Source organism: Vombatus ursinus, unplaced genomic scaffold (assembly GCF_900497805.2).
Source record: "Vombatus ursinus unplaced genomic scaffold, bare-nosed wombat genome assembly UNPS02009835.1, whole genome shotgun sequence".
Lineage (NCBI taxonomy): Eukaryota > Metazoa > Chordata > Mammalia > Diprotodontia > Vombatidae > Vombatus > Vombatus ursinus.
Window position 1 is genome coordinate 4,928,249 of NW_020949613.1, and position 14,684 is coordinate 4,942,932.

At 36.2% G+C, this 14,684-nt stretch overlaps 1 protein-coding gene across 1 annotated transcript in view; it reads right to left on the minus strand.

Moving 5' to 3' along the window:
• COL21A1 (collagen type XXI alpha 1 chain) overlaps window positions 1–14,684 on the minus strand; it is a 221,485-nt gene that overhangs the window by 67,487 nt on the left and 139,314 nt on the right. The window contains exons 11-16 of the mRNA XM_027852911.1: window positions 13,918–13,971; window positions 13,770–13,823; window positions 7,297–7,350; window positions 6,112–6,165; window positions 5,317–5,370; window positions 5,181–5,234 (exon numbers count right to left, since the gene is read on the minus strand). Of these exons, the coding sequence (XP_027708712.1) occupies window positions 5,181–5,234; window positions 5,317–5,370; window positions 6,112–6,165; window positions 7,297–7,350; window positions 13,770–13,823; window positions 13,918–13,971 (324 nt within the window). The remainder of the gene's footprint in view (window positions 1–5,180; window positions 5,235–5,316; window positions 5,371–6,111; window positions 6,166–7,296; window positions 7,351–13,769; window positions 13,824–13,917; window positions 13,972–14,684) is intronic.

The following is a 14,684-nucleotide window of genomic DNA, read 5'->3' on the forward strand; positions in this document are numbered from 1 at the left end:
AAGAAAGAAAGAAAGAAAGAAAGAAAGAAAGAAAGAAAGAAAGAAAGGGAGAAAGGAAGGAAGAGGGAAGGAAGAAAGGAAGGAAGAAAGGAAGGAAAGAAAGAAAAAGGAAGGAAAGAAACAAAGAGAAAGAGAGAGAGGGAGGGAGGAAGGAAGGAAAGAAGGAAGAAAAAGGAGGGAGGGAAGGAGGACGGAAGGAAGGAAGGAAGGAAGGAAAAAATATTCCTTTCTTCTTTTACTTCATTTTTTTAGTCACCTAATTTTCCCCCCTTTCCTTAATTGATACATTCAAAGTCAATTATAGTAGAGGTGAAAAATATAGACCTATCAAAACCAGTAATATTTGACTAAAATAAAATTTAGAAGATACAAGTATGACATCATGAAAAGTAATTAAAGATTGCTTTTCTCATGAGTGAGAAAACCTGGATTTTGAACAGCAACTTCACCACTCACTCCTTGTTTGTCCCGGAACAAATCACCTGATCTCTCTGAGTTTCTGAATGATAGCTGCACGAGTTACCTCACAGCATTCTTCAATTCAACAGTCATTTAGTAAATGCTTACTAGTGCAAGGTACAATGAACATAACAGGCACTAAATAAACAATTGCTAGAGTATAGCAATATGACAGAAACTAGAAGCTTCTTGCCTTCGTGGAGCTTCTATAATACTAGTTGTTTGGAGGTCAAATTAAATAATGTCTCTAAAGTACTATATACATGTGTATAATGATATTAATAATTATTATATGTCAGTTTACAGAATCATAGAAGCCAGATCTAGAAGGAGCCTTAGAGATTATTTATGTTTACCCTCTCATTTTATGAGACATGGTTAGTAAAGTTACACTATACCACCTTGCAATAATTTCAATTGAATGTACTATTCTAACATTGTAAAAGTAGAGATAACTGACAATTGACTGCATAAACTGCTCATCTTTGCACATACAGTTTGGTTTTCATCTTCCATGACATATCTCCTGGCTCCTCATGCCATTATTGTAACACCAATAGCATTTTATAATGAATATCCACCACACCATCTAGGATTTGATTATGGATTTTGTTACATTGGCTCAGTATTTCTTTATCCATCTTAATCTTTTCTCCCCCATATCAAATTCCTTGAAGGCAGTGATCATGTCTTTTGTGTCTTCTGCATCCCCTTCTGTGCAGAAAAGTCCTGATTATGGAAGATGAGAATCAGCAATTGCTCATGAGCTGATTTGATTAGCATTCTTTAATAACAACTGGCATATATGGCACAGTGGATAGAATGCTAGTCCTGGAGTCACAAAGACCTGAGTTCAAATCTGACCTCAGACAATTATCAGCTCTGTCACCCTGGGCAAGTCACTTCATCCTGTATGTCTCAGTTTCTTCATCTATAAAATAAACTGGAGAAGGAAATAGCAAACCACTCCACTATCTTTGCCAAGAAAACCCCAAATGGGGTCACCAAGAGTTGGACAGGACAGAAACAAGTGAAAAACAACAACAAAATAGTGCATTTGATTCTCACAACAACCCCGTAAGTCAGATATGATTAGACCCAATTTTAATATGAGAAAGTTGAGATTCACTCAATAATAAATGTCACAGGTATTTTCCTGACATCACATCCAGGTCTCATTAAAATATACTATACTGGGATTGTCCTATATGTTATTCTAAAAAAGTTGGCTCAATAAATCAAAAAATGATTGCTTTTTTTCTAAAGCATACACTATTATTTTCACTTTGCATATACTAGACCGTAAAAGTGGACTAGCTTAAAAATATCCACCAATATCGTATAGTCACTCAGTCAAGAAATGTCTAATTAATTGCATATTATATGTCAGAGATTATGATAAGTGCTAGGGATACAAAGAAGGGTAAAAACACTGGATCTGAGGACAAAGACCTGTTTCAATCCTGCCTCTATTACTTGGGCATGACCTTGGACAAGTAATTTAACCTCTCTGGGACTCAGTTTCTTAATCTGTAAAATGAATAGTAGACTTGATAGTCTCTAATGTCTTTTCTAGATATACATCTATCATCCCACTTCTGGTTTTTTTTTCTTTTTTAAATCACACAAAAGGCATATTTTTACCTGCAGAGAATTCAAGATTAAGGAGAATTTTGTGATTTATGCTAAGTTGCATCCGGAGGTAGTGGCCTCAAGTGTCCTCATCTGTAAAATGAAGTTTACCTCTATGGCACCTAAAGCCACTTCAAGTTCTAAATATGTGATACAGTGAGCCCTCTTTGTGGCTGTTGGGATATCAGTCCTATATTTGAGAGCAGAAAGCATAATTAACCAATGGAATATGATATTCTAACTAGAACTGGAGCTTGTAAATTTGCATGGTTGATGTATAACATCATAAAATATTTCCATCTGCCAATTTATTATTTTGCTATTTCTGTTATTTAATTTCCTTCTTTATGTTAAGATTATTTAGAACACTTCAAGCTCAAAATTATCTCCAAATCATACTTCAGCACCTAATGTTATAAAATGACATTCCACAATAGGTCAGGGAGAAAAAAAAAATTTAACCAAAAACAGACATGTAAAAATCACATTGTATATGTTTTCCTTCATCTTGTGGTCTTTGGGACTTGCCCACAAAAAAATAAAGGGATTCGGAGTAATTCCGTTTGTGGTCATGACAACATTCAAAATCAGAGTGGAAGGAGTGGTTTACTAACCATGAAACTATAATTGAATTTAGAAGAAGACCCTTTCTCCCCTATTAAATACACTGCTTTGATTTTGCTCTTACCACATGGTTTATTCATCAAGTTTTAAACTTGATAACCTACCAGAGGTCAGATATTGAAAATTCAAAGTTTAAGAAATCCTTCTCACCTACAACTGAGATAAATGAATAAGTCACAAAAATTTTGATATTTTAATAACCTTTGCTATAACTATCCATAATTGATTCTGTACTCCTTTGTTTTTTACTTTACTGAGAGATCACTCTAAGGCAAAGAGTGAAGTTATATTATCGTTCCATGTCTCAGAACTATCTAGATTAGCAGACCTTTACATCTGGCAAAAGAAGTTGTATGCACATGTGTTATTTTTTTAATGAAATGCTTTATTAGAAACCCAACATTGAACATAAATGTAAATGATGTGTAATTTTATTAGACTTAATACCAATTAAAAGATAATCCTTGACTTAAAAAAGAGTAGGGTAACAGCTGTATATTTCTTTCCTGTGCTTGGAAAATGATTGGTTTTCAAATGGCTTCTCTATAATAACTTGTTAATAATTTTTACTATGAATTTTCATCACTTACTAAAGAACTAATAAGCATACACAGAAGGGAGTAATTCTGATTGTCCTCAGAACTAGTAAAGTGCTCCATATTCAAAGAGGTGTATTAATCATGAGAAAATTCACTTCTTTTGATACAAATTTTATATTTTGGCTTCAATCATTGTTTCCTTGATTATCAAATGAACAGGGTAGAGAATTAATTTGTATTGTTTATCCTATCCCAAGGCATCTCTACTTAAGACTAAAACTATAGTAAAAAATAAGGTCACTAACAAGCATTCATTCACTCTTTTGCAGACTTCAAGTATAAAGAACATTGGTGAGAAGAATATATGATTTAATTCTATGTATCCCAGCCCAAACTTTCTCAGACTACACCTGCCTGTCCTTGAATAAGTGCCTTAATTCATGCTTAGAAAAGGATTTAGAATATTTCACAATCCCCTTAATCAGACATAATAGTAAATGCTGATTTATTTAGGTTATATCACTACAATAAACATATATAGATTCATCTGTGAATATCTATATGTATATCAGGGGTACTTAAGCTTTTTTATGTGCCATGAACCCATTTGGCAGTACAGTGAAACTTCTGGACCCAGAAAATAAACAAATAACTAACTAATACACATACTAGGAAAAGCCAGAGGTAAATAAAAATTAGGTCAGAGGTTGTGTGAAAATAAAGATGTGATTTTTTTCTCCCCCCACCCCCCAATTTATACACAGATCCCTATAGATGGTCCATATAGATAATGCGAGATTTTACAGATACACAGACACACATATACATACACGCATTTTTTTTCTGTGCTTTGCATAGTAGGTACTTAATATAGTCATCATGATTAAACACACATATATTTTGTTTATATATATATGTAATATATGTATATGTTTATTTGTGATAATTATGTGTGAAATGCCCACTATGTACAAAGCACTGAACTAGGTCCTGAGGATAGAAAGATCAAAGTGGAGAATAGTCACTTTCCTCATACAGCCTGCCTTCGATAGGCATGCAATGGCCAGGGGCTGGGGTGAGGGAGGAGAGGTTTTCTGAGGAGAGGAAAGAATACTGTGAACATAAATAAGTAAATACATTTGAGGGAAGAGAGAAAATGGGTAGGTGGGAGGGTGAGAATTATTAAACGCTGAGCATAAAAACTGGCCATCAAGGTGGTTCATGAGGGAAATGAAGGACTCTTAGAGGCAGAAAGAAGGAAGAAACACATCACAAGAGGAAACAGTCTGTGCAAATACATGGAGATGGGAGAGGGAATGTAAAGTTTGGGAAAGAGAAAGTAGGACAGTTTGGCTAAAATGTTGGGAGGGTAAAAGGAAATAATGATGATAATAAAATAGTTAATAGCTAACATTTCTATAGTGCTTACCATGTTGCAGGCACTGTGTTAAGCATTTTACAGTTACTATTTCACTTAATTCTCACAAACAAACCAGGAGGTAGGTACTGCTATTATCTCCATTTTAAAGATGAGGAAACTGAGGCAAACAGTTTAAATGACTTGCCCAAGGTTACAGAGGTAGTTAAATGTCTGAGGCCACATTTGAATTCAGGTCTTTCTAACTCCTGGTCCACCAACAATCTATCCACTGTGCCACCTAACTGCTCCAATAATGTGAAATAAATCTGGAAATGTTGGTTTGAACCAATTTGTGAAGGGCTTTAAATGACTGAGGATTTTGTATTTATTTCTAAAGACCATCAGATACATAACTTGATACAGAATAGAATATGTGAAATTCTGATTTATTCTTCTCTTTGTATTGCTCAGTTCAGACTGATTTCCTTAGAATTAGGCATATGTTCCAATTTACAGGTAATTTCTTATCCCATATGAACAAGAATCAATTAAATTTTTATCAATACCTTGAATCCCTGGCTGCCCATTAAGCCATCCTTTCCATCTCTTCCAGGCTCTCCCTGCAAAAAAAGTAAACATATTATGTACCTGCATATATTGATAAAAAGTTTGTGAAATACAGAAAATTTGTGCCAAACTTACAGAACGTCCAGGAAGGCCAGGAAAACCAGTATTTCCTTTTTCACCTTTTGCACCCTAATTGTAAAAAAGACACATTAAAATTTAATTACAGTTATATTTTTGGAAAATTCAGAATTTAACTATAGCAAGTTAGCTAATAATCAATTGGAAAATTCATAGAAATCCTGCTTGTTTTTGCCTTCTATAATAACTGTATGATGTAAGTTTCTTGAAGGCAAGAGATTTTCTGGTTTTGTCTTTGCATACCCAGCATCCCAAACAGTCTCTGGGTACTGAACAGTATCAGGAACACATCTGACATCAAAAGTAAGACAGGAAAACTTATTATGCACAAGTTAAATCCTGCTATTTGTGAGAACGTTAAAAACATTTCTCAGAATAATTAAAGGGCGATATGTATTTTAAAGTAAGGGGAAGCAGGAAAGGTATTACGGATAGATCCTCTTCTCTGTTACGAGCAGGAAGTGTTAAGACACATACATTTAGCCTGCAGGATTAGGAGTGAAACCTCGATTCTTTGAGAAACAAATAATATAAGGAATGATATTGAATAAAAAGAATGATCAATCATATCTTGTATTTTTAAACTCACATCTGAAGATGAGAAAGAATAGAATCCCAGGAAGGCATATAGAGAGAATTAACTGTTTTGCATAAGGTCACTTGGTTATTTTGTGTGACAGCTTAGACCAGAAATTAAATTTTCTTACTTTTCCTTAATCCATGATTCTTTTCACTAGACTGTGGTGAAGGGAAAGTGAAATGTGCATACTTTTGTTTATGATTTATACTTTCCTTTTTCCCATAAAATCCAGGTGATCCTTGTTCTCCTTTGGGTCCCATTTCACCCTGAAGGGAAAAAAAGAGTTTTTGTTTTTTTGTTCTTTAAATCTTAACTATAATATAAATAATTGCCATAACAATAATAGCTTCAAATTTTAATTTATTTTATATTTAAATTATGATATCTGGCTTCCATCTCATCCAAATTTCAGTTTAAACTAAAGGTTAAATATCTGGTTAAAATAAGGCACTACCTTTCTATACTATGACATGATATAAAAAAATATAGAATGGTTCTTAAGAAAGACCAAAATATAACAATCCCCTAGAGAATAGTAATGATACAAAAAACAATTGTTAATAGCTAATTGCCATGAATTATGCACACTTCTAATCATTGAGGATCTGTTGGTTGGCCTGCTTTTCCCAGTAGTATAGGTTGGCTACCCTAGTTACTTGGCCCTATAGTCTCTCATTCATATCCAGTACACTTATGCAGTTGGCCTGTCCACTACTCAGCCAGTTGAGGTTGTTTCTTTCACTTTAATCAAACTGGCTTCCCCTAACCACTACTAAAGGGAGAGTGCATTGATATAGCTTCCTTAAAAGTAGCTATCCACATAACTATCTTCCATTATTAGTAAGACTAACTTAGAACTGATCATATAGAACTTGGAGGAAAAATAGGGAGATGAAGACAAAGTAATAAAAAGTATTGATGAGAGATACTGGAGGGTTTATATATTGACAGAAATAAATGACAAGGAGACAATTGACTAATATTTTGGAATGGAACTACTAAAAATTAGCATAATGGCTCTGAATTTCAGAATTTTTAAAGAAACCTGACTTAGAGAAGTGGAATTGATGTTCCATTCACAAGCACATGGTCCATACATTTCAGAGTCAAGGTTGAGAGCAATTTACATGAAACTCATTCATTAACTTTCAAAAGCTAAAGAACTTTAAATTACAGGTAGAACTTCTACAGGTAACTTTCCTATAGTTTATATGAGAAGGTTTTGCAGGTTTCAAAAAAGCAATGACATTCAACTCGATTACTTTTTTCTATTTCTGGCCTGTAGAAAGTAACATTTACACCAGTGCAGTTAATATTTTATAATTAACTTGTAATTTAAATGGTATTTCAAAAATTAGTAGGAACATGTTTTGGAACTTCAAAAACATTTCTTTAACCTTTGATCCTGGCATCCCATGCTGACCAGGAAAACCAGGAAGTCCACGATCACCCTGAAAAATAAAACTCAAATTAATTAAAGGTGTTCTCTCCCCTCTGGCTTTGACCAGTCCAATATATTCATTATTTTTATTTCCCACCCTCCCTGGCCCCTCTCTATCACCTCAATAAAATCTTTTCTTACAAAAAAGCTCTGATATCCGATATTCATACCTTACAGTGTCAAAGTTACTTCTCCTAAGGATAGCAGTCATTTAAGCCTTATTTCAGATTGTGAAAAGACATCCTCTTCAAAGACATTTGAGAACTAATAAACAGATTGGGAAAATATTTATATGCTTCCTGGTGCAAAGGACAGTCATGTTACTTTTCTGACTACTTGTGGCTAATAGAGTATGTGTGTAATGTGTTTTGTCTTTTGCTTTGAAGAATAATCACTGTGTGCTTAAAGTAAAGCTGGGGATGAAAGGAAAAGCTGGGACACAGTGGGAAAGGGGAGGAATGGGAAGGAAGAGGACAGAGAAACAAGAAAGGGGAGGGGAGAACGTAACAGTTAAGGTAAGAAATAAGAAGATGCCTATGGCACTGATGGGGTACTCAGGGCCCAGCTCTAAGATCATGTCTCTGGAAGTCTCCCAATTTCTCAGTAGGCCCTTCTCCTGCGAGAATTTTTTTTTCTTGCTGCAGAACATATTTTCTTATCAGAACAAACAGACAGGTGCCTGGCCCAAGGATTTTTGTCCCTGGCTGGCCCAAGGACTCTTCCTCCTGCCAGATTTCCAAGAATCATGCCTCTGAAAACTCCTTCAGTGTCTGTTATACTCCCTACACTTTCCCAAACATAGCTCCCAAAGACCCCTGGACTCTTAGATTACCTAATTAGCATCCCTGACATTCCTTTCCCATGTCCCTTTTCCATATAAGCCCCAACACCATCCTCACTCTCTCACAGATTCCATAAGGATCCTTGCCTTCTTTTGCTAAAGCATTACAATAACTTTTTGCCACTTGACTAAGAGAAGACTTAAATGTATGAATTCATTCCAGGCAACTCTGGTTAGCATTCTTGGGGGCCCAAAACCTTGTCAGCACCTTGAAGACAATTGCAGGTAAGGCAAGACTCCAAGGACTAACTACATAGCCCCGTGAAAAATGTAGTTTGTAATCTTGATGGAAATATCCCACAATGTGTGGACTACACTGTGTGAAATGTTGCAAGCTTCAGAAGCTTTAAAAAGAGGAAAGGTTTGGCAGCATGTGGAAGCAGCAGCAGCTGCTATGTTGAAGGAAGGGATGGATGGAGAAGGGATCAGAGGCATAGGCCATAATGGCATAATGATACAGGTACTGATAAGGTCGTAACAGAGTCTTTGTCCACAAGAACCAGACTTGATGACAGTGATCAAACTGATGGAGCACTCTTTTCCCCTACCACCTCCCTCCTCTGTTCTTTCAGAAAGCAATTTAAACTCAATGCTTCAGGATTCCCCTTTAGTCTGCCTTCTCCAGTTTCATTAATATTGTAAGGTTGTTTCTTCTAGATAAAAGATGAGGCCAAAATAATTGATTCCAATTGTTTTCTAACAGTAAATTAGGTAACAGTAATGTGCTTATTAAGAGCTAGCTTGTATAAGCTCTGAAGGTTCAACTGCAGGGCTTAAATACGTACAGCTCTCCCATTACAGCTTGGGGGCTAGAACTCACTTTAGGCAAACTGAGCTGATACTGATTTTTCTATTTCTATTACTAACTTCATAACTGCCTCAAAAGACAGAACCTTGACATTTGGAGCTCTTTTTTCTGTCTCTCTGACTAAGCTATATTGTCTTTCTTTTCTATTCTATCATAACCGAGGTTAAAATTCTCTCCAATTCCCTGACAAGGAAGGTCTGGGGAACTGAAGAGAGGAGTAGGTGGTGGTTATTATGGAAGGTCCTTCTTTTAGCCAGACTGAGAGGGAAGAGACAGGAGTGGTTTGTGAGAATTTCAAGTCTTCCCCTTTTGAGAAAGGAAGTGAAGGTGAAGAGGAAGAGTATGAATAATGAATAATGTGACTCAGACTACTGAAGAGAAGCCCACCCTCTCCAACTCCTGCTGCTCACTTTCTCATCCCTATTTACCCCATTTACCTTCTCCTCTGCACCACGTCCCAATCTATATCCACTTTCCCTTTCCTTTACGGTCGCTGGAGTTTATGCTCTATAATTAAGAAACTCCCCCCTAACATTAGAACTACTTCTGGCTCGTATTCTTTCTATCTTCTGGTACTTACTGAGACCTGGCCCCTCCTAGATGACACTATACCCCACACCTTTCCAGTACTCGTTGCACCTTCCTTCCTAACATTCTATTCAACTGATCCTGGTAGAGGAGTCAGTGCCCTTAACCTCCACTGACTTTATCACCAATACCTAGCAACCTCTCTTCCTTTGAGGTTAACTTCATCTAAATTTATCACACAATCCAGGTCCTAATAGTTGTACCGACCCCTAAAACACTTTTTTCCTTTCTCAGTGAATTCATTATCTAGATTACAGTATACCCCTCCACTCCAACTACTACTCTCATGCGAGGGAGCTTCAACATATACGTTATGTTACTTCAAATATCTTTACCTTCCAGTCCCTCAATTTGTTTAACTCCCATGACCTCCTCCTTTACTCCATCACAGCTACACCCAAAGATAGTCAAACACTTGATCAAGCCGTTACCCTCAAGAGCTCATTTTTCTTGATTAAGAATGTGGATACTGGGGCAGGTAGGTGGTGCAGTAGATAGAGCACCGGCCCTGAAGTCAGGAGGACCTGAGTTCAAATCTGGCCTCAGACCAAACACCTGACACTTACTAGCTGTGTGACCCTGGGCAAGTCACTTAACCCCAATTGCCTAAAAAAAAAAAAGAAGTGGATATTCCTTTATCTAATCAATGTCTCCTATGATTCTAGTTCTCCCTATGCCTTTCTCCTCCCAAACCTATTCTTTGTCTTAAGAGTGATCTGGAATCTCTACACCCCTAAATATTTTACCAAGCCCATCACCCTGTTCTCACTACACTTTTCTGCCTTACAAATTTCAACCACTTAGTGAATGAATGAAAAGCAAATGGATGAAAAGGCATGAGCATTAGGATTACAAATACAAAAAGCAAAACAGTTCCTATCATCAAGGAGTTTTCATTCTCATAGGAGAAGATAACGTAAACAGGGGAATAGTAGCTAAAGAAGAGTAGTATGGTCAGGGATATCAAAGGAATGATGAATAGAACCATGAGGCAATTAATTGACATGTACCTCCCATTGAAGTGTTTGATTGCTATTCCCAGAGCTGATGGAAATGGAGAATGATATACCCAGTATCATGACATGAAGATTTCTGAGCAGTAGTAGAGTGGTAAGTCTAACCTGGGCTAATTGTGGTAAACATTCACTAATCAGAAACCAGGGCTCAGGGCAGGAAGATCAGGCTAGAGGTGGAGGCTGAAGTGTAGTAGCAGGGTCATATATCTGATCCAGGCTGATTATGATGAATACTTACTCATCCGATTCAATTCTTCACTCTCCTCTTCTCCCAAATCCCTTCTTCCAATTATGTCAAACCTCTACCTTGGATTGCTCCCACCATCTACTTCCTCTGTTCCTATTTCTGTGCTGCTAAAAGGATCTGGGAAAGGACTGCAACCGAGCTGCATGGATACATTCCAAAATTACTTTATCCAATCTCAATTGGGCCCTCACTACAGCAAGGGAATCTCTTTATTCCTCTCTAATGGATTCTCTATCTCAGTGATTCACAGAGTGTAATCTGGGGACCTGTGGAGTCCTAAGATTCTTTCAGGGTATCTATGAAGTTAAACTGTTTTTGTAATAAGAAGACAGTTTAACTTCTAATATAGTTAATATTGATATATAACCCATATAAATGAAGGCCCTTTGGGGGATCATCAATAATACTTGAGTATAGAGGGGTCCCAAGACCAAAAAGTTTAATATCAATTATTCTATCCCATTTCCTACAACTTTGGCTCTTCAAAACCAATCCTCCCACAGGACCCTCTCTTCTTACCTGAAATGCTTGCCCAATACTTAACTAAAAATAAAAGAAAAAAATAAAGGCTTTCCACTGAGAACTCCCTCTTTTCCTCTACTTCTCACCTAACAATCTCTCCTCATCTCACAACCCCTGAAATTATCTTCCATCATTTCCTCATTTATTTCATTCTCTGATGAAGAGATAGCCCTTCTCACTAAGGCCAACCCATCTACATGTATCCTACATCTCATTCCCCCACATCTTGTCCAGCAGAATGCCCCCATTATCAACCTTTCTCTTCATCTAATCTTCCATCTTTCCCTCTATATTGGTTCCTTCCCTGCTGCCTACAAACATATCCACATCTCCCCCCAGCCTCAAAAACCTCTCAGTAGATCTTAACATTCTTGCTAGTTTTTAATCATATAACTCTCCTCCCTTTCTTAGCTAAATTCCTTGAAAAAGTCATACACCTTTGGTGTCTCCATTTCGTGTCCTCTCCCTTTTCTTGCCCCCTCTTGCAATCTGGCTACTGACGTCTTGACTCAATTGAAACTGGTCTTTCCAAAATTAGCGGTGATTTCTTAATCATCTTCTCAGTTCTCAACACCCCTGAACTCTCTGTTCAGTGCAATACTGCTGAGTAGCCTTTCTCTTTCTAGATTCTCTGGATTTTATGACACTGGCTTTTTTCCTGGTTCTTCTGTCTGTCTAAACCAGTCCTGCACAACACTTGGTCCGAGGACCACTTGCGGCCCACCAAAGGAAAACAAGCCTGCACAACATACTGCCCATGGGGCGCATATTGTTCAGGCCTGGTCTAAACTCTCCTCAGTTCCCTTTACCAATTCATCATCTAATAACCATGGGCATACCCCAAAGCTCAGTCTTGGGCTTACTTCTATTTTCTCTTGACACACTGTCTGATTGTATACAGCAACTCCCTTGGGTTCAATTATAATCTTTAAGTAGATCAATACGTCCAGGCTTATCCTCTCTAATGAGCTCAAATTCTGTGACATCAACTATCCACCAAACATTTCAAACTCTATAACCTGCAGACAACTCAAATTCAATATGCCCAAAACAGAACTTCTCTTCCCCTGAAAATAAAACTCTTTCAAATATACTCATTTTTGTTAGAGCACCAGCATACTTCTAGGATGCACAGGTTCATAACCTTAGTATCATCCTTGACTCCTCACATATCCAATCAGTTGCCAAACTTTGTCATTTTTATTTTTGAATTTGTCCCTTCCTCTCCAGTCATATTGTCATCATCCTAGTCATCACTTCTCTCCTACACTATTGCAATAGCCTCCTATTTGGTTTCCCTAGCTTAAGTTTCTCCTCATTTCAATATGTTGTCCACACTGGTGCCAAAGTGATTTTCCTAAAGTGCGCTTCAAAGATGCATGCTGAAGGCATGAATTTTTAACTACACAGATGATCATCCATAGTGTATGACATTTAGTTCAAAAGAATTTCATTACCTGATAGCTGGGGCATAAGTCAAAATTCATTTTTGTAATATAGCTACATTTCTACAAAGTCACATGCTGGTATTAAAAATGTTAAATTGAAAAAAAATATCTTTGAAGGAGATATACAAACTACCACAAGAAAGCACACACCTCCCACATTTGAACTACAAGTATTTGTTGTTACTTACATGCTCCAACTTTGAACTATCCTCTAAGATGCAGATTCATTTCTCTAACTGCTTATAATACATCTCCACCTCAGAGTTCCATGGGTGCTTCAAATTCAGTCTATCCAAAACCAGCCTTAATATTTTTCCCCTATAAACTTGCATCATCTTCTTTTGATTTCACTAAATCTATCAGTGGTAGCACATTCACAGTTTTGCACATCTTAAACCTTGTTGCAATGTCTTGGCTTTTTCCATTAAAATATCCTTACATATCTAAACCAGTTCATTTTCATCATCAAAAGCCTCACTCTTAAAATATTATCAGAATAGAATACATTGGGCACTGAAGGGATGTTCCTCCTGCCAACAGGGGGATACTATAGCCTAAATCTAACTCTATAAATATAAGTATAACTTTCAATCAAGATGTTTCTTGGAAATTGCAGAAGTTGAATTCTTTAAATGATGCCATAAGATAAATTTACTAGGGATGAGAACTATTTTAAGAAAGCCAAAAGCAAATTTGTTTGAGGTAAAGAATCTTTAAAAAAAATAAATTATAATCCTCAAATGTATCTGTTCTTAAATTGAGATCTATGTATGTGGTAGATTATTTTTTAATAAAGGACAGCCATTCTTAGGAAAGAGGTATAAAAATGCTTACAAAGCAAAATAATAAGATATATAGATATATGTAGAGATAGAGATGTTAAACCTGAAGCCCAGACTATTTATGAGACATTGAAAAGAATTAAAAGTCACAAATTGATACAAATATAAGTTATTTACCTTATTACCACCTCTTCCTGGTTCTCCTTTGTAACCTGGTAATCCACGGGCTCCCTACATTAATTATAAAATTAAAACTGGTTATTTACTTTTTTTGTTTTTTTTTAAAAATGAGATTTTCTTAAATACCTAAAGCCTGATCACATACTTGAATCCCTGGTGATCCTGGAATACCTGGACTTCCTGAAATTCCTTGATATCCCTATTTTTTAAAAAAAGAAAAAGAATTGTTAATTCATTATATTCCTATATACATTCTTCCACCTAAGGATTTCTTGGGATTTCCTGCCTGTTTCATATATTTCCTTATCTAGCAGTGCACACCCCTCCTCGACTCACTTATTTAAATTTTTTACTTACTGGCTGCTTAGGAGGCTGGGGAATTAAGGAATCAAATGCCTTTTTCCCTCAGAGATTTCTTAGAATCTATTTTTTTCTTTTTAAGATTTAAAATTCAAAGTTTTAATGTTTTACAACATTTTGGCTAAAACAGGTACCTAGAAATGTTGAAATTTAAAGTGCAGGATTTGTGTTAACCATAATCATTAGAAAGAACACTAAATACCCTTTGAAATTAGCTAGCCTTACAGATAAAAGCATCTAAAAATAACTATCATAGGAACACTTTAAAAGAAAAAATCACCCACTTAAAGATTTAGAAAATTGAATCAGTGAAATATGCTTGATATAATTTTATTGATGAATATAAAATTTCATGCCCAGAGTAAAATAATTATTATTATTCTTCAGACTGAGCCTATAAAGTAATTTGGATTGCTCATAATGAGATGCAATCTATTAGATTGCTAATATTGCATAACTCTATAGATTTATATAGAGCCAACTGAAAGCTTCCTACCGATACATGGAATTCCAGCATCTATAGACCTATATACCAGGCTCTGTCCCTAATCA